Source organism: Acartia tonsa, chromosome 9 (genome assembly GCF_053477335.1).
Source record: "Acartia tonsa isolate MP-2025a chromosome 9, ASM5347733v1, whole genome shotgun sequence".
In the NCBI taxonomy this organism is placed as follows: Eukaryota; Metazoa; Arthropoda; class Copepoda; order Calanoida; family Acartiidae; genus Acartia; species Acartia tonsa.
In genome coordinates, this window is record NC_137268.1 from 33,185,337 (window position 1) to 33,207,102 (window position 21,766).

Consider the following 21,766-nt stretch of genomic DNA (forward strand, 5'->3'; position numbering starts at 1 on the left):
CAAACCTCTGTTCTGGGGCAGCTAGTTGAATGGCATCCTTGGTGCGATGGCCTACTAGCTCAACAGGGACTGCCATAACCCCGCGGCCAGGCAGGACCACCCGCTTGGCTGTGCGGAGCTGGGGTGGTTGACCGTCAGTTGGAGTGACAGCGCTCAGCCTATACGTGGCTGGTGAGGGGTCAGCCTTGGCTCCGGGACCCACCGGCCGCGACTTGACGGGCTCGGCTTCTGGAGAGGCTGACGTGTCGGAGCCAGGCTTGGCTCCGGGGGCGTCCGGCCACGATTTGACGGGCTCGGCGCTGGGAGAGGCCAAAATGCTGGGTCCAGCTTTGGCTCCGTGGGCGTCCGGCCGCGACTTGACGGGCACGGCGCCGGGAGAGGCTGGGGCCTGAGAGTTGAGTGTGGCTCCGGGTACATCAGACCGCGACTTGACGGGTCTGGACTCGGGCTTGGCTGGTGGACTGGCTGGAGGTCCCAGGTAGAGGGGGCCAGGTGGACACGGCTGGCCGTTGATAAAAATGTCGGAGGAGAAGATGGGTTCTGGAGGGCTGGCAATCTCAGGAAACGTTGTTGGCAGGCTCTCCCTTGGCACCTTGGGCACTGGGGGCAACCCCATGGCTAGCAGGTTAGCGCCCTTGTGTGCGTTGAGCTCAGCGTCCACCCAGTGTGTGCCTTTCTCAACCACACGCGGCTGCTCAGGCAGGGGGCCTGGCAGAGGCCCCTCATAGCTTAGCTCTCTCTCGGCTGTCTCCCGGTCAATGGGGACGCCACGGAGTGGGATAAACTCCCCACGCGCCCACAAGCAAGGTGGTTGCATGTCGAAACAGAGCCTAGTTCCGAACTCCTTGAGAAAATACCCACCCAAGTTCAGAGGGTGGGAGAGGTTTCGGACCACAGTCACGTGGTATAGATGGAGTATAAGAGTGTGTGAAACTGCCATATATAACTCTTTTAATTTTCCAATTACCTGGAGGGGCTGGCCTTCCTCATTAGCAGTCAGGATCTGGGTGTTGTCCGGAATCAACATGCGTTGCACGCCCATCGCGTGCATGAGGTGCTCAGAAATTACAGCAGACCCTGGTACACGGTTGCCAGAATCAACCATGGCATCAACCTGTACATGCTGGGCAGGGTCAGGAGTAGGAAACCTCACCCTGATATGGCAGGGGAAGTGGAGGTCCTGCCCTTGAGACAAGGGGGCCTCTCGTTCGGCTGGGGTTGGCAGAAACTTTGGTGGTGGCCGCACCGCAGCTATGGTGGTATCGCTTACCATGGTGGCTTAGACTGTAGCTTCGAATCACTAGAGCTTATTAATTATCACTTGGTCAACAATTTTATATTTATTTTTATCACTTGGTTGACTTTTTATACACAATGATGTGTTGTTATCACTAGGAGCTCTAGGTGTGATTCTGGAAGCACTGGCAGCAGGGAATGTCCGTCCTGCAAGGTTCAGAGGGGTGACGGCGGTAGGGAATGACCCGTCCTACAGCGCCGCTGGTTCGAATCCCGACAAATGGCGGCAGGGAATGGCCCGTCCTACAGCGCCTCGGGTTCGAATCCTGGGAGACAGCGGCAGGGAATGTCCCGTCCTGCCGTGCCTGTGGCTCAAAATCTGCTATCCGTCGCAGTGGTAGGGCTTACTTGTGTGCTGAAGCTTCGCAGCCACACATTGCCTTCTTAGGGAGACCAGCACACAGCTGTCTGTCTCGTAGGTTTGGCCTGGGTGTCCTGGGGCTTGTCCCAGCTACACTTGCCAATTTAGACTCAGTTTTGTAGCCGTCTGAGCTAAATTATCCGGTTGCCGTGGCTGCGCACCTAGCGCTACTCCTACACGACACGGACAAAGCGTCTTAACTGGCGCTTTTAGCAGGCTAAATCTGCTTGCCGTAGGCCAGAGGCCCACATATTGCGTTCAAAATGATGGAAATTCGACCTAAAAAGGCCGTCTCACGGGTCAGTTGGCTTCTCAGTTGGCGGCTGATTGTCCCCTTACTTGCCAAAGGGTCCAATCAGAGGTAGAATAGGCTAGTTCTGTAAGGCTCGATTGAAACACGCTGACACCAAGTTCTGGTAAGCCGAGCGTACTCGGCCCACGGGGTAACGAGTTCGGATTCAACGGGCCCTAGCCTTTAAGTATTCTACCAAACAAACAAGCAGGATTCAATCATACAGAATTATATATTTAAACTGAATAATATTTACAAGTTATGTTTACTATATATATACAACAAAAATATGACAATAGTTAGGTTTGAAGGGGGTGTGGGGCGCTAGGGCTTAGCGCCCGACGGTAGACAGGCTGTGGGGGCAGCGGTGGTAAAAGGGGAGGCAGTGCCTCCCGATTATATAAGTGCATGATGGACTCGTGATAGTTGCATGTTCAAGTCCCCTCCCCACATTTAGGCAGGCTTAGTTTGACCGCCGGGTGCGGGGTTAACAGCGGTCATGAGATGGATAGTGATATAATAGGATTAGTGCGGTGGGTTTGTTATCATAAGTCACAGCGAAGCAACTCTGTATTGGGCCTGTCCGTATGGTTGTCGTATTACCACATATAAACTACAATAAAAGGAATTATATGAAAATATCATATTATGTTGTACAGGCAACGTCTTAATTCTTCAATTGAGTATAAAAATGGGAAGGGGGTAAAGAGGGGGTAAAGAGGGGGTAAAAAAGGGAAGACAATAGTGTTGTCTGAACAAAAAAAATGATTGGCCATTTCTGTAATTTTTTAATTTTTTAATTTTTTTCAATTTTGCTTACAATGGATTCGTAATATTTTTCTGATTCTAATGGTATATATGAACCCATGTTTTTTATGTCTGTTTGAGAAAATATTTAGGTCTAAAGTTTTTATTATACCGAGGTTAAAAAAATAGATTTTTTCAATAATTACTCAACAGAATTTTAAAAGTAAGGTGTCAAATTAAAGATCTTACTATTTTTGTTCTTACTGACCATTTTCTTCTTTTATTTTGTTGCGTTTTAGTACCTTAAAACCGACTTAATTATTTTTTTTAAAAACTTAAATTACTTAAAAAATAAGAGGTCTACAAAAAAACCGATTGCATATTTGAATTCTATGAAAAATTTTACATCTACTACTTACTAAAAGAACCGGCTAGCTATAAAAAAAAAGTTGATACAACTTCTTTACAAAGTAATTTATACAGTAGATATTCAGCTGGAATAAAATATAAGAAATAAAAATTTATGGCTTTTGAAGCATGACCGACAGACCGACGGAACAAGTTAGATATAATAGTATATATAGCAGCCGAGAAAATCAAATTTTCCTCTCAGGGTTTCAGACTGACGCGTGGACGGACAGACAACTAGAATTATAGAGTAGCTTTTCTACTAAATGTTTTAGTAAATTATTCATCATATTGGTGCAGATTTGAGCAATATATACAGTTTATGTCATCAAAGCATTTTAATAATCCTAAGTTTGTCTCTGAATACAAATATATTTATAAAGCTGATATGACGTAAAATTTAAGATAAACAATAAAGTATGTCATTGCTTAATAATGGTGTGCGTTCTCTTCAACATATTATAACATCCAAATGATGTTTCATAATAATTGCAAAAAGACGCAATAGCTAAAGAGGGCAAGGAGGAAGGTAATAATGAAATGTGTATTACACTAGTCCCAAAACTTTTTAAAAATGTTTTCTTATTCGTTGACTTAACAACTTTAGAGACTTGATTTTTCATTGGTTGGTTCATTAATTTGAGAGTCCAAACGTTTCAACCATCATTGTAATCTACGGAAGGCGTAATTTTGTGTATAATCATTGGTGATGTACATCAATTTATCGACCATTATCTTATCCCTTTAGATCCCTGATAGGAAGAAGGAGTAAAAGAAATGGGTAACTTTATGTTGTAATAATAATGTGTTTCCATGATTTGCTAATGTGATGCCCGTGTAGAAGTGAAGGCATACCACAAGAGATAATTAAATAATAGCTTAGTAATGGATATATTATTACTTGGATCTGACACCAGATTTCATTTACTCTAATAAAGTGAAACACGCTTCCATCCTTTCAACCCCTTTACCTCATTCCCTCCCCTCCTACTGGATGCACGAACTGACCAACAAATGAGTTCCATTTAAGCGACCTAAATTGACGACTAATTTTCCCCATTTAATATATCCATGTACACTATATTTATTAGTTTAGTTTATCTTAGGTAGTATTATATCAGTTATTGTACAAAGTACATGTGATTATTATTACTTTTTTAAATAATTGTATACATTATTATAGGCTACTTTAATTTGTTTATTTATTTAAAAAGGTAATTCAGCATTTGAAATCAAATTTTGATTTGTGTAGCATAACTACTCTATAACTATTAAATGTACATTTATACGTTTGACTCTACTAATAATGATCCTAGGAAAAACGCAAATGTGGCAAACGTCGGAGTGGACATTTAACCTAACTAACCAATTTCAAACCATCTTATAAGGTTTTAAAAGCACAACCTCTGCGGGTTGCTTATTTGTATATTCATATCTTACCTATGTAGAAATACTTAGTTAACTTATTAATTTAACACTCCTGCGTTTGTCTACTCCGACGTTTGTCCCTCCTGCCTTTGTCCACTCCAACGTTTGTCCTTTGTCCTAGAACCCTAATATCAAAAACTAAAAGCTGTTATTTGGTTAAATTCAGTGATTCATTGACAATTTGATTCATGAATAATAAATTTATATCTCATTGGCTTATCCCTGTCTTTAAATGTCTTTAAATTTTATCAATTATGTAAGTGACTTTTAAATTATGATTTCCTGAAATAAACATTTAATAAGAAAATTTGAGAATCAAGTCGCAAATAATAAGTAACTTAAAATTATGTTAATTTTTTAAAAAGTCTACATAATGCCTTACGCATTGCAACAAAACCTAAAATCTCAAATAATTAGAACCGGTTTAACTAGGCCTACAAATTTTGCGCGCCTTTTCTACAGCCGTGTGGTTGACTTGTACAGAGAAAATAACCTTTTTTATGTTCTCAACTTGATACTAAAATTTGCATTTACAAAATTTTACAATTTGATATTTGCTTCTTAATAAACAAAATACACGAAAGAAAAAATTTGTACTCGTATATTTTAGCAAATTCTACTCTGATTTTAGTGATTTTAACATAACCCCCTTATTTTTCAATTTATTTTAAAAATAAAGGGGAGGGCTTTTACGCTCGACTTTGCCTTTTGAGGGAATTATTTAAGGATCAGATGGATTTTTCTTCTAGTAACATATCTGTGTGTAAGTTAAAATAAAATTTCTTTATATGTGGAATATTGTGCATTCAATTCCGTACATGCATCACAGAAACAAATCATTAGAGCAGTATATTATAGAGAGGGGACCATGGGCTGTTTATTACACTAGTCTCCAAAGTCCCCATAACCTTTTCATATTTTTGACTTAACACCTTTAGTGAATTTTGATTGATTGATTAATTAAGTTGAGTGTTCAAACATTTCAATCACTAATTTTAATCTTCAGAAGGGGTAATTTTGTGCGTCATCATTATAAATGTACATCAATTTATCTGCCATTGTCTTATCCTTTCACATACCTGACAAAATTCACCAATCTATATATGCAGAAATGAAGAAACATCATGTGAAATGAATTTCTCAAGGTGCGTGTGAAACAAATGAATGGTTTCATTACAGGCGAACCATTCATTCAATGTAGCAAAATTCTATATTGAAAAAAGTTTTTTTTTCATATAAGCTATTGCTTCATAAAGTTCTGTCTGTCTGTTCTTTTGAAGTTCTCTTGCTCGACTTAACTATGTTACTTACTAAAAGGAGCAAAACTTTAAATCTATCAATTTTGCACGAACTTTTTGTTCATTATTCTGATTGTCATGAAATATCTACTTAATGACAGCATTTCAACTAAATATTATTTTTTAAGCCTTTGGCGCTTTTTTCTTGCTTTTTTCTCTAACATTTAAGTGTGGTAAGCCGAAGCGTTTCAGCTCACCGGTTGCGAGTTCGAATCCAATGAGCCCTAGCCTTGAAGTATTCTACCAAAACAAACTAGCAGGATTTACTCATACAGAAATTATATATTTAACTGAATACATTTACAATGGGTGGTTACTATATATATACAAATAGATTATAACAATAGGTTAGGTTTGAAGGGGGTGTGGGAGACAAGGGCGTAGCCCGCGGCGGTAGACATTCTGTGGGGGTAGCTGTGGTAAAAGGGAAGGCACCATCTCCCGGTTGTATAGTTGCCTGAGGGGCGCGTGATTGCTGCGTGTCCGCGCCCCTCCCCTATTTAGCCAGTCCAGTTTGACCGCTGCGCAGCGGGGTCATCTGCGGTCATGAGGTGAATGGTGATATAATAGGATTAGTGCAGAAGGCTTGACATGATAAGCCACTGCGTAGCAACTCTGTAAACTACCCGTCCGTCTGTTGCCGTATTACCACATAAGTACATGGGTTCGTGATTCATTATTTTTTTTAAGGGTTGACGTATTTTTGTTTAAATCAATTTATTTTATTGAAATAATGAAATAAAGATATGAGTTACTGTACCTTTTATTTAAAATAACCAACATTAGAATATTTATAAACTTTTTCAACTTGTTTGATTTCATAACATAAGCTGGTTAAGATTACTACCATTTGATATCTGTTTCTAAGTACAACCTGTTTGAAACATAGCATATCAGTTGAGAACATCAAAAGGTATTGTTTATATAAGTGAAAATACTTTATTTCCAAAGTTATCAAAAAAATTAAAGCAACCAATTTATATTGAAAATGTTAATTAATATCCCATTTAATCATTACTAACTTATTTTCTTTTGATTGGCTAGCTTCCAAATTATAGACAAATATTTTTAGTTTGCTAAGACAAGCTGACCTTTTTTTACAAACATATATTCTAACGAGTTATATTTTCCACTAAAATTGATTTCAATTATTGTTTTTAAGTCATTTTGCTTATCCAAATCAAATTCGCATGGATAATGAATAAAGAAGTTTTGTCAATTAAAATGTTTTAAATGTTGGGTTGAAATGCTCGTTAATCTTAATTAAATTCTGTGAACTAAAAATATACAGCCTGAATTAGTATTTTTTTTTGTAGAAAAAAAACACTTTAATTCCATTTAAATAGGAAATCTCTGATGACTATATATAAAAAAGTTATAAATTAATTTGTAATAGTTTATAATTATATGAATCATAGGATTCTTCTAATTATTTTAAAACACTTGTTTGATAAATTGTTTTTATGTAACATGTTACTTGCCATATATTCTTGAAATGTGAGATTGAGCCACTTAAACTTTGAAAAAGTTTAACTGATCTTTATATAATAATCATTTTAATGCAAGGGTTCCACTGGGTTAGGGCAATCTGCAGTGGCTAGAATTTTTATTATAAAAAATTTAGGTCTTAATGCTTTAATATATTTTTGAGTGAAAGTACCAATTGTATATTCTTAAATGCAACAATAAAACTTTTAAACTTCCTGTCAATTTGAAATTCTCATAAATGTTTCTTTATTCAAAAGTTAGAAGAATGAAACTTTTTGTAAGAATATTAAAAGAGGTGCAAGTCTATTTTTATAACAGTTTTACTAAATTTTTACAGTACACAAATGAAAAAGGGCTCTACATTAAAATCTATTATATTGATTAATTTTAAGATCCTGATGAGTCATTTTTAAGCATCTTTCATTTGTATCAAGGTTTTCCAATTTATTTCTGTGAACAATATTTCCGCTACCCTTGAAAAAACCTGTAGATGTACATTCAACTTGTATAATTCACAACCACTCTCTTATCAATTATAGTGTTTCAGTTTGACGTCATACCAGCTAACTAGTTTATTTTGTAATGCACATAGATAGATACTCCTCACCCTCAACTGTTCAAATATATTATTTTGTTACTTGCAGTATTGACTCGCTGGTGAACTAATAATAAACTAAAATATATAATTATGTTGTTAAGTAAAGTGAGACAGAACTTTCGGCGAAAGGTATGGTAGATTAAAAAGCATAATATTGAACATATTATGGTTATTTTTAAAAATAATTCCTATGTATAAAAAAATCCATTTTATAGGAGACATACATGGGTCCTGTAGTGGTTTAAGGCAATTTTTTCATTTCTAGAGTTTTTAAAGGACAAATTTCGTCTCATGCAAAGTAAATATAAGCTTGTGGCATAGCCGATAGAATTTATATAGCAGCTGCGCTTTTTTTATATTTTTGTGATTATGATAGGAAGGGAATTTTAAAATAGTTCTTTCCCCCTTAAAATTTATCAGCTACCAACGGTAAAATTTCACACCACGGTCTTTAAGAAAAATTTCAATTATTGTCCATTGTCATAGCCCTGAATGATATTGGTAACCACAACGAGATTGTGAAAAAATACTTGTATTATTAATTTTTAATATTGTAATGCTTCACTTACTTTCTCTTTTTTAAAAAAAGAATTAAATGTCAACATTGATGATATACTTTTCTAAAGTGGTGCAGCTACTCTTTACCTTGTTTGTCAGTTAGTTGCATTTAAAATTTTTAAAAACGAAGCTTTTCTAAAATTAGGGTCAGTCTGTACGTCCGTCCTTACGTAATGGATAGCTTGTTTCGTTAATTTAGGCATGTCAGAATTGTCCTATCGATTTCAAATTTTGATTTAGAAAGCGTAGCAACTCCATAATGGTTACACTTACAAGAAAGTATTTACGTCCATTTTAGACAAGTTGACTTTTAAGTTTTTTAACAACAGTTTTTTATGTGATATAATCATCCGATTAATATGATTTTTGGAGTACTGATTCCTTTTCCAATAAGGTACCATATTATAAGCAAATAGTTGATCCAATGATTTTAAGGGAAAGCGTATTGCTCTGAAATATTTAATATATACTTCAAAATTATGTACTTTAAAAACATGACAATTTATTCAAAATTGTTTTGAGAAATTTGTTTTTTTTTTGTAAATAAGTTTAAAACATTTAAATCAGGGAGTAAGGGAGGGGACAATGGATCGAATATTCAATTTTTAGGAGTCTTAGACTTTGGGGACTGGCTTAAAGGGAATGTGCAAGAATTTAGCAGTTTCTGACTGAGTTTGGGGACTTGCGCATAGAATGCCGCTACTCGTTATGTATGTTTGGAATGTAGCAGACGGGGAGAAGGGAGGTGGGGGCAAGGGGCAAGGGAAATAAACAGAATAAAAAGGGGCAGTCATATTCTTGCTAGCAGCTGGCCGGGTTCAATAATCTTTTAATATAAAAATCACACCAAAAAACCTCAATATATTTCATCAAAAACAAGTTGTGATTTCACTTTACATGACGCTTTGGAAATATATTATTCAATTAACAATCCCTTTATAATTTCCTACAAATTTATTGGATTAAACTGGATTTCATGCCCTTTCTTTGATAATCTTATATTGAATTAATTGCCCATTGTCCCCTCCCTTACTCCCTGCATTTAAATACAATGGTACTTTTCCAGGAAAAATTAAGGAAATTGTGAAAAAATAATTCTAACTAAACGCGGGAAAGGTAAAAATACTCAGAAATTTTTTTTAATCCATAATATTTTGTTATTAGTATCAAATACACTTTAAATCTAAATAAATTGTTGTTTGTGTGTTTCTACTAAATTGATTTGTCGTTCATTGACTTATCTTTACATCCCTGTGAATACACATGCAAATGGAAAAAAGGAAAAATTAAACCTTTGCATTGAAATAGTGATGTGATATATTTTCCGCATAATGCCAAACCTCTGTATTAGAAGGGTTAGGGAAAGGCTAAAAAAATATGCTACAACCATCCAAAGTCTAAATTTAAAGAATAAAATGGTATTAAACCATCACAGGAACAATGAAAAGCTTTCCTAAATGAAGAAGTCATTCGATTCGGTAGTTAAAATCTTAAGCCATACACAAAACATACTTTATTAATTTAGAAAATGATTAAAGTCCCTCCACAGATTATGACGTCATACGATAGAATAGTCAATGAGAGGCCAGTATATACTGTAATTGACCAATGGTAAAATTTATGCTGGCAGCTTGGAGCATTTTTACCCAGCCTCTGCTGCATATTACCATAGTTAACTAAGTAGAGCAAGTTTTAAAGCCAACTTTCCAGGGAAGCTTATTATATACATTTAAAAAAATGTACGATTCATTGAATTAATGATTGAATCAATACAAACACTTTTCCCTCTTTTTAAATGATTTTAGCCCTCGGTGGTCATAACCCTAAAATAACCTAAAACCTACCTTAAATAGCTAGTATAAAAAATATTTAACTTTTTACAGTAATTTAAAAGAGTTTAATATTTAAATAAGAGAACTTTTGGTATATTAAAAAAAAACGTATGTATGTAGGTTTAGAATTAGCCTGAGGAGTTTAAATAAACCATACAGTCACACAATTCAAACATGTTTTAAAAATATTTTTTTTATGTCAGTTTTTAACAATAATATGAGATATCCTCATAAAATTTTTTGGAAAGGTTTTAAATTAATTGAACAATAATATCAAGCAGAAATGACACTGAAAATGCCTAAATTTTATATAATCTCAAAAAGAAATATTTTGACATAACTTAATCCAAAAAGCATATTTTTGCAACTTAAAATTAATTGAACATTTTAGGACGAAAAAAAATCTTCCAAATTTAAATGTGCAAATGCACTTAAAATAAGAAGCCTATTGTAGATTTAAAGACTATTATTTCCAAGTTTCTAGGGCAATAAAGATTTTATCAATTGCAAGTAACAAGAACAAAAATATTAAAATTGTAATTTTGAGGGGAAGATTACTATTTCCATTATGGCTTCGAAACCGATTAATAACCACTGAATTGGAACTGGTTCTAAGCCACACTGAAAAATCATGTAACGTATCATATTATATCCTTTTTGTAAAATTATGTTTTTATTGAATATTAGAATAAAAATCATAATATTAAAACCAGGTTTTTTAACCCGTGCATTCGGCAACTCGGGGATAACAAAACTGATTTTAATCTTTTAATTGTTCATTTTAATATCCTCGGAAAGCTGGTTATAATACGTTGCGATAAATAACTATTATAATATGTTTATAATAATAAAAGCAGATTTCTTAGTTGCCAAAATATGACTCCAACTCGTTTTTTTGTTAAGAATTTTATACAATTTGTAGAAACGAAACAATCTGGATTTTAAATAAATGATAGAGTAGCTGTGTTACGAAATAAAGAGGGAAATGGTTTAAAACCCCTTTTGGTGGAACATTTTTGGCCGATCAGACGCAAAGATAAGGCAAATGTCAGAAGTTTCAACTATTTCACTTTTTAAAAGCGTAGCTTTTTTACAAATATATTTTGTCGGCTGGATAAATGAATTAGGCTTTCACACTGTTATAATACTTTACCCCTTTTTAAATGGTTTACTGATCCAAAGTGTTGTTGATAATAAATGTGTGTTGATTATGTATGACAACGAGCTTTTGTTTGTGTCTTTAAGCTGCGCTTCATTTAAACATATGCTGCTCTTCTTATGAACAAATTAGTCCTTGTTTAAAAGTTACATTTGAATAGAATAAAATATATATCGAAAATATTTAAGTACAGAAAAAAATGCGAAGAAAGATATATTTTTTTTTCTTAATTTATTCATTTATTCATAGGTCGGTTTCTGTTCGAATAAAATTTCATTTTTGCAAATCCTACAAATTTTAGCATTATGTTTTTTTCGTGTTTTATTTAATTATATGGGAGCTCTTTATAGAAAAATTACGTCATACAATGCAAGTGACCAAAGGCCGATACGCAGACTAAGTTACTAATAGCATTCCAGTATACATTTAAATTGACCAATGATAGGCCAGTATGATGTATTTTTTATAGGCACTATAAAAAGCTTTAATAAAATCTCTCAATCGGTCGGCTGAGAATGAGATATTTTAGGAAAGTTTGCATTGGTCAAAGGAAGGTTTTAGACTATTTTATATATAGTATCATATAATCCAGGGATCTAAAGAGATACAACAATAGCTGATAGATAGATTACAATTAATGGTTGATATGTTTGAACGCTAAACTTAATGAACAAACCAATCAAAATTCACTAAAAGTCCCCAAAAGTTTTTTAGTCAACGATTAAAACTTTTGGGACTAGTGTAATAAACAGCTCAATGTCCCCTCCCTTTAAGGAAGGGTTTAGGCTATTTTTATGTCAACAATATCTAAAGATTGTTTTATATTTCAGAGTGGCGGAGGGTTTGTTTGCCTGATGGGTTGCATCAACGGCAAGTCCGTCCTCACAGAGGAGGACATCGACTTCATCGCCAAGAACACGGCCATGGACAGATCTAAAGTTGAGGTAAGACAGGGGATCTAAAGGGGCAAGATAATGCCCGATAAATTGATGTACATCCCCAATGATGATACACAAATTACCCAAACTGTAGATTACAATTGGTGGTTGAAACATTTGGAAACTAAATCCAATCAAAGTTCAATAAAAGTCCCCAAAGTTATTAGGCCATTTTGAATAAAAACTTTGGGGACTAATGTAATAAACAGCCCAATGTGCTTCTCTCTCCCTACTTTTTCTTGAATACATTAGGACAGAAATTCAGATTGACAGACAAACATTAAAATTGAATAAAAGACAGATAGACGAAAAGTATTAGTTTTTCTAAAAAGAAAACAAATAGTCGAAAAAAATACGTATATATATATAGATGTATAATAAGAAATTTAGTAATAAAAAAGTTTGTGATTGATTTTTTATGTGTAAATTATTTTACCATAAAATTTATTTAAAAGTAATTTCTTAAGCACGCTGTGTCCACGCGTATGTGCAATTACTGCCGCATATTATCATATCCGCATAATTATACATAAATGGAGATAATATACTTAGATCTTATACTAGATTTTTATGTTTTCTAATAAAAGGAAACACGCAGCGGGCTAAAATAACAATACTCCACTTCCATTATCTTTAACCTATTCCCTCCCCTTCTTCTAAATGAACGAACTGGCCAATAAATGACAAGGGAAATAGCAACCTAAATAGACGATAATTTTTTCCCTTTCATAATATCCACGTATATTCTTCATCCATAGTTACATATTTCAAAAACTATAGCAAGCTAATAGTTTCAAAAGTCAAATGGAAAGGAACAATTTGTGCTGCATTAATAATGTGAGCTTTTTAAGATGTGTGAAGTTGAATGCATAGCGTACGTACTCGGCATGTGATTCTGAATATTTTAAGTAAAAAATGTCTTTAAAATTCAATCATGCAATAAACAGTTGAATTTAGGGAGGAACGGATAGGAACTTGGAAGATAAATAAATGTTTGTATAACTGATTATTGTCATATTTTAAATTCAAGAGTACAATTTTAACTTCTATTTGAATTACTCTACTTTACGACTTTTGACTGGAAGTCCTATGGTCCCAGGCATTCGTAATTAAGTTATTGATATTGTAATATTTTATGGCAATATGGGTTTAGATAATAATTTGCAGACGATTTATACGTTGTTTTTGGGGTAGGATTCATATGTTTTCCAGTATGGCTTCGAAACCGATTAAAATCGGCTAAAGTAGAACTGGTTCTAATCCATACTGAAAACCATATCATCACATAACAGACAATTTTTCACGTATTTTAAAACAAATATAAAAATTAATGCCAGTTTATGTAGCTAGGGCCTTCAGACAACCGGTGCTAACAAAACTGGTTTGAAACATATAATTTTTCATGAAATATCCGCAGAAAGCTGTCTATAATACGATGCGATAAATAGCTATACTATTTCCTATCCCTCTATCACTGGTGGAAGCACAAAAATGCATGAACATGTCATAAATCATTAGGCAGATATTAAAGGCCATTTAAAACATTCAGAAAATTTTCTTACTTCTTTTTGATCTTTTATTTTCTCTTTTACAACTTTTTTAGACAAATTCCAATAAAGAGATAAAATTAAATCATTTTTGAACAATTTTGATTCCAATAATTTTTGGTATAGCTAAAAGCGCTTACAGCTACTTTTAGATGCAAAACGTTTATGCTTATAAAAAGGGGGAATGCCTTGACACTTTATAAGGCGCAACTCCATTTCCCTTATGTTTTTGAAAGGAGAGAAGTCTTGGCAATTAAAACATTGCATAGTTAGGACTTCTCCGCCGCCTCTTATACTTTATTTTATAAAAGGGGGGGAGAGTAGTTTTTTTTTCTAAGCAAAACTCCTGTATGTTGCCCTACAAGGACTTTACCTACAGTGACCTAGCTAAACAAACTACCTCCCATTTCTTTTAATTTATATGTAAATAAGGGGGCAAAAGAGGTTTGGGTTGTGCTCAATTAGGCACTTTAAGGGAAACCGCCAAATCAATCATTTATTATTTCAGGCTCAGTATCAGAACTTCCTCTCCCAGCACCCGGACGGAAGAATATCTAAAAAATCTTTCCATGAAATGATGAAGGTAAGAGTTTAGTTCTCACTGTGGATCACCTGCCACAATTTTAGTTCTTATTGTGGAACACCTGCCATAATTTTATTTCTTACTGTGGGACACATGCCATAACTTTGAGAAAATATGCTTCATTTTACTTACCTAAAGAAAAAGAAAATTAATTAAACAAAAATAACGATTAATGGTAGCAAAAATTTGAATTAAAATATCTAAACAGTTTAGAAATTTATGCTTTGCTCATAGTTTTCTTTTTCAAATTATTTTATTACCAGAATAATTGCGTCCATGGTAAAAAAGGTTTCCCAAAGGATTTTCATATACAAAGTAAAAAAACTTGGAGCTTCGCACAATAAGTAGCAACATTAGCTTTAACAATTAACAGTTAACTACTCCAGTTTTTTTTTTAATTAAAGAAAATAGATTAAAACCTTAAATATATTCCTTTAAAAGTAAAGATGAATCGTTACAGTAGAAGACAGACATACATCGTATTACTTTGTTGTCTACATAACATTAGGTTTCGTGAGTTGGTTTTCAAGACATAAATCATATTTATTTTACAAAGGCCATAAGATCAAAACCTTTTTATTATTTTATAAACTTCTCAATGTAAACATAATAAATTATTCTTTCCATATCCAAAACAAAGAAAATTATATCCATAGATGGCGCAGCAATAACATGATAAATACAATTTATTATATCCTATTAGATAAAGTGGTAAGGTTTTGTTTGTTAGTCTATTAGGGCATCGCTAACCACTGAACCATTTGAGTTATACATTTAGGAAAGTTTCACACAGGACCCCTAGTGGTTTTATGTTATTTGCTGCCCTCCTTTCTTTAACTTGATGCTAGGTGCGCATTAATTAATTTATTGAAATTGAAATATAAAGCAGTTGTAGTCCTTGATTGAATTTAGGATATAAAGACGGACCGACACATTGTTGAGTAGCTGCGAGACTATAAATGATAATAACAGATATTTGAAGATATATATAAAATTATATATGGGCATGCACCACGGATGTAAAGGGAAAAGACAATGGCCAATAAATTCCCATTGTTGATACACAAATTACTCCTTCTGAAGATAACAATTAGTGGTTGCAACGTTTGGACACTCAATTTAATTAACCAAACAATCAAAATTAAGTAAAATCTGAAATGAATAAGAAAACATTATTATAAAACTTTAGGGACTAGTGTAATAAACAGCCCATTGTCCCCATTCTCTACTGAAGGATAATTATATATTAAATTAAAGGGAATAATAATTTAGCATCCTTAGTCCTATCCCCTGATTCCTGTGGATGAAGTGACAGGTATTGCAAGATAAAGTATGGGCGGGGGAGCCAGATATCTTGAAAAAGATTCCTATAAATAATTGTGAAACACAAGGCATGCAAAGATTTAAGGACAGTCTCTAAATATGTTATATAAGTACTAGCGGCTGCGCTCCTAGAGCAAGGGACTTTATGTTGGAATGGGTTGTAAAGAGCAGAATAGCCCAAAACCAAACCAAGACTTAAAACAGCCTAAAACCAAAACTGGACCCATGAAAAGCTTCACTTACATAGATAACTGAATCGGTTCAGTAGTGATTGAAATCTTAAGCGACAGACAAAAAAACCTTACTGCTTTTTAATATTGGATAAATGATAATATCACTAAAAGGCCTCTATTTTCCTTTGTCACCCCCTGGCAAAACACTGTGCACGCCACTATAGCATTAACAAAAGTAGCTATGGTTGACATATTATCAACATTCCTTTATTCACTGTTTAAAAAACTTTTAAAACACAAATTAAACTTGTTTTGTCCTGTTTTATCACTTTTTTTGTAATATTTTTCAATGTTCCTTGGTTTTGATAAAGGGAGAGGTTTAGACTTATGCATGGCCCGTAAAAAGTTGAAAAGGAAGGAAAAGTGTCCCTTCATATACACCAAAAATTCATGCTTTGTATTTACTAAAAGATCCGATTAAAATCTTAGTCAAGGACAAATAGCCTAAAATCTGACGATAACAAAAATGCTTCTATGGAAATTGTGATTAATCGGGTTAGTTATTTCCGAGATCTTATTGGACACATGGTCATGCATATAAAAATCCAAGTCTACTGGTTTGTTAATAAATTGCTATACAAATTTGACATTATGTGTGGAGATTTGAGGATAACCCCAGAGTGGAAGGACTCAATAATAAAAGTTGATTTATGTATTCATGATCTGCAGTTACAAGGAGGTTTTAACCAGGGATGAAAGTATCGGTAAACATACATAAACCACCTTGGAAATATACAATGTTAAGTTATTACAAATATTACAATTTAATTTGTATCCTATTCAGAGATATTTTGCTTAATAACTATCCTTATTAGTTTACCATAGAATAATTCTATTTCTCAACCCTATAAGTAGATAAAAAATCTTAATATCTAATATCATTCAAAGTTTAAATAAGGCAAAATAATATCCACCCCCTCTCCCAAAAAAATCAGATTTTTGAAAATTAACCTTGACCTATATTCCTGTGAAGAGGCGTGTCTCTAGCAGTGGTAACGCCCCAAGCATAAATTATCAACAATTTCCTTTGGGTTTTAATTGAACTGGATCATTCTTTTCTTTTTACTACATCATTATTAATAGGGCCATTTGAATATTCATAAACTTAAAAGTCGAACTATCATTTTCTCTAGAAAAAAAATGTTTTACCTTCTTTATTAAAAACAGTGTTAGTATTCTAAGATGTTTAATAAGATGGAAAAAAAACATCTATTTCACTTTAAACTGGTGGAATAATATAAAATTCTATTGATAGCTAATTTCAATGTTTTTTTTTTCGACTTATTTTTTTTAAAGCTGATATATTATTGACATGAAATTATTCATATGATCATTATTGACATTATTTATTCATTAAATAAAAGTGGTTATTACTGATATTAAATCGACATAGCCATATCCTGTTATATAAAGTTGTAAGTTTTTTTTACTGAATGTTAAGATCTCCATAACTACTAAAATGATTAAGTTTTCCATATTTGGAAAGCTTGACATAGGTCCAAGGATGGTTTTAGGCTAATTAGTAAATAACAATTATTTAAAAGGAGAGGTGGATCATTGGTCTATTTCCTAATTTAAATGGGATATTGTTATCTTATCCTGGGGCTACATTGAGTCAGAATTGTGCCAACTTGGCCATTTTTTCAAATTTTTCATGATTTGTAGAGTTGCTACTCTTCAAGAATTAGTGTTGTTGAGTATGCTCGTCTGTAATGTAAAAAAAGTCCAATGATAACAAAGTAGTTATCATTATTTTGACAAAATGCAAATACCAATCATATATATCAGCACTTAATATGTAAATCAATTTTAACATAAAACAGGAAATTTAGCATTTCTAACATAGAACAATAGAATTGTAAGTCTATTAATTAAAATCACAAAAAAATTCAACAATCAACATTCTAAAGATGTCATCCTTGTTATTTTCTTCTGGAATGAATCAAGTTTTTGTAGCTATAATATGTGGTTTAACCAATTAGCTAGCAGGCATGAGGTTAGGTTATCTTATATCAACAATAGCCTTACCCATTAGTAATAGTTTTCAATCTATATTCAATACAACTTGTATGAAATTTTATTCCAAAAACAAGAGGATAAAAACTTTTTAAAAGTATTACACTATTTGAATTATAGAGTAGGATAAAACAGGATATTATAAGCCCTGAAGGACTGGTGCTCATTGTAATTTAGCTACAGACGGACAGACAACCAGGATATATTGCCAAAAAAGCATACAATTTAATAATATGATAATTTAATAAAAATCCTAAACTCTACAAAAAAAAACTTGATTAGTGAACAGGGATAATCAACAGCTTTAATTAATTACAGTCTATCAATCAATAGATACTTCTATTTGATACCAGACATTATTTTGACAGACTAAATTCTCCTTTTGATTTGAGACAAAAGAAACCAATCTAAAATTAAGACTTATCAGATATTGTATTTAAAATTTTTTTGTATAATAAGTATTTATATGTATTAATCTATATATTTTATATTTTAAAATTTTGCAACTTAACATATAATGAAACTAGTTGGGAGTGGGATTTTAAGGTTTTGAATTGAATTTTTGTTTCTATTAAGTTTCTACAAACTACAATGTTAGTAGCAATGCAAGAAATACACATTATGAGGTTTTAAAGATTTATAAAAAAGAATCTTTTCTTTTTTACTAAAATTTTATGATTACAAAATTTTTTTGTCGGAATACAAATATATGGTTGATAATTTGAATATAATTGATCATCAAATAATTTTAAAAATTTGTCAAATCTTTAAGTCATTAAAAAGTAATTAAAAGAAAATTGTCAACAGTAACATTAAGACTTTAATGATCATATTTGTCATTAAAATATTATATCTATCATTTCTTTAGACTTTTGTACCACTTATCAGTGTTTTTATTAATGAATGTGGATGAAAATTTAAAAAAAATATCCTTTAAATAATAAGAACTATTTTTAGGATTGAAATAACAAATGTAAAGCTTCCCATTGGTCAATGCTTTTACTGCAAGCAAATGTTATTGGATAGAAATGCTTTCAGTATTGACCAATCATAAACCATACAAAAATGCAAATTCCAACACGTTTTGTTATACAATAAAGTTCATATTATCATACTTAATAAAAAAAAACTTTTTTGAACAAGTGTAATCCACTGTGAAAAAAAGACATTTGTATTTCCTATGAGGTCGCGTATGGCACCTCGTTAATTTGTTTATGGCTGTTTAATTATGTGACAAGTCCATTTTTGAAACGCCTTTATTTCTAGTACCGAGCTACACTATGTCAGAGAGGGAGGGGACAATGGGCTGTTTATTACACTAGTGCCCAAAGTTTTATAATAACGTTTTATTATTTTTTACTTAACAATTTTTGGGACTTTAATGAATTTTGATTGGTTGTTTCTTTAAGTTGAGCCTTCAAACATTTCAACCACTAATTTTGATCTATAGCAGGGTTAATTTTGTTTATCAGCATTTGGGATGAATATCAATTTATCGGTCATTGTCGTATCCCTTTAGATCCCTTACTCTATGACCATTGACTTGGGTAGTAACTATGACTAAAAACTATTAATAGTAAAACTAATAAAACAAAATTAAACTGAAAATTAAAAAATTCATTCTCAACAGATCGATGGACGAATGGATGTTTATGTATGTTTGGACAAAAGAGAACCTTAAACAATTTTACTTTTGTACTGACAGGTCTTTATCAAAGAGTAGTTGTGTTAATTAAAACTGCGATAAGAGACTTTAATTGGAACATGAATCATATTTGACTAACAACATTTGATATGTTGATAAAAAATAGAACAGTTAACTTCCCATCGATTTTTTGTTTTAAATTCTTTCTCTGATAGCCTAAGATTTTAAATTCTGTCTTTGATAGCCCAAGATTTTCATGAAAATAAATGTTATTTAGCTAGGCTTCTTCTGAGTTTGTTATTCCTTGACAAATTTATCTTGTCCGAGAAATAATTTGTGATTTGTATCTTGTCCAAATAAAGAATATTTAGTTGGTGCCACTTTGTTAGACATTAGGGGTAAAGAGATAGGTCAAAAGACGTTAACGCGTTTTCTCCTCTCCCGTCAATAACAGTTCCAATATTCTAGAGAGAACAGACAATTTTTTATTACTCCTTTTGAAGAAAAGATGACTTCCAAAAAAATTGAAAAACTGGTATTTCAGACTATTAACCTTTCCCTTACACCCCTGGTTTATGATGGCCAAATAAGGAATATTTTTACAATCTTTTAACAAGCCTAATTTGTCAAAAATATTAATTATTTTTTGTTAAAATATAAATATATTTTTTTTTAAATATGCAAACAACACATACAATCGATATTAAGTTATTCTAAACAGTAACAGACAGACATATAGAGTAATTTAAAGAGTAACTACCAAATGCTGAATTGCTGTGGAATATTCATAAATAATAGTAGGAATCCTTATGGAATAGGAGGAGCCTAGTTTATTTTAATTCTAAATAATCCGCGTCATTGACGGTCAGTAGATGCTTATTAGTCTAATATATAAAAATACCATAAATGATTCAAAAGAAAAAATGTTTCCTTTAAACATTTGTTATGGACAGCTTGACATTTGTTATAAACTAATTATGTAATGTCTGATAATAATTGTTACTAAAAGCACTAATCTTATTTTTTTTTAAATGTTGTAGTTCCTTAGGGAAGCATAAACTTGTAAGATGTAAGATTTTTCGTCCTCTTTGCAAATGGTTTCTTTTAAGTTTTAATGGATAGGCCACTTAAAGATAAATTGAATAATTCTTACTTTATTTCAAGTTTATTATTTGGTTTTTTTAACTTCAAAAAGATGTATGCAAATTTTACCTAAAATATAAAATTTTGTAGATCACCAATTGCCCTATCATTGCCCTATCTCTAATTCGCTGAGGGGGCTGGTAAAAAATGGTGTGTAGAATATAAATGGTTTTATGACTCTGACAATGTTTTACTCATGTCAACCTATTTTAGAGTGGGATTAACACCGCAAAAATTGTGGTTCGCGCATTTTTACACAATTTTGTTTCCCGGATTTTTTTCAAATAAGGGGGATGGGGGAGGTTTTTTATGTAGTTCACATTCACTATTTTGTGTTTTGAATTATCTAATGTCATATATAAGCCAACTATATTATCATCGAAACTTTTTTTGTAAGAAAATTTAGCAAAAAAAAATGAATTTTTTAAGATAAAAATTAAATGCAAAAATTTGTAGCTATTTTTTTCAAGCTGTGTGAGACGCAGGAAGCTAAAAATGCTCGTGACATTTTACTAGGCTTTACTACATTTTCTTTTTATGCTTCCAACATTTTAACATGTCTTAGCTTTTAGGCGTTGCCTCAAAAAAGTCTCAAAAAATGAACTAAATCATTTCAAAGATAAAAAGGAAAACTTTACATTTAGACTTAATTTATTAGAAAGGCAAGAAAAAGTCTGCAATAAAGAAACTAAAAAAGATCCCACAAGTCAATCATTTGCAGTAAAAGTCAAAAAATTACAAATACCAATCATAATTTTATGCAACTAAAGTTTTAGAAGGATGAAAGCGCACTTATTTAGGACGTAAAGACGTACGAATATACTCTTATAAAGATTAGATATGCTACTTAAAGAAATATCATTTCATGATAAT

The 21,766-nt window shown here is 32.7% G+C and overlaps 2 protein-coding genes across 7 annotated transcripts in view; one reads left to right on the top strand and one right to left on the bottom strand.

Moving 5' to 3' along the window:
• LOC145328805 (uncharacterized) overlaps nt 1-21,766 on the bottom strand; it is a 243,393-nt gene that overhangs the window by 182,109 nt on the left and 39,518 nt on the right. The window lies entirely within an intron of this gene.
• The window catches only part of LOC145328807 (neuronal calcium sensor 2-like), an 84,023-nt gene that overhangs the window by 44,100 nt on the left and 18,157 nt on the right, over nt 1-21,766 (top strand). For 2 of the 3 annotated variants that reach the window (XM_080172683.1, XM_080172681.1), the window contains exons 2-3: nt 12,296-12,409; nt 14,459-14,533. In XM_080172683.1, the coding sequence (XP_080028809.1) occupies nt 12,320-12,409; nt 14,459-14,533 (165 nt within the window). In that variant the 5' untranslated portion in view covers nt 12,296-12,319. Of the gene's footprint in view, nt 1-7,885; nt 8,046-12,295; nt 12,410-14,458; nt 14,534-21,766 lie in introns of those variants that run through there. The other variant, XM_080172682.1, reaches the window with a different exon arrangement.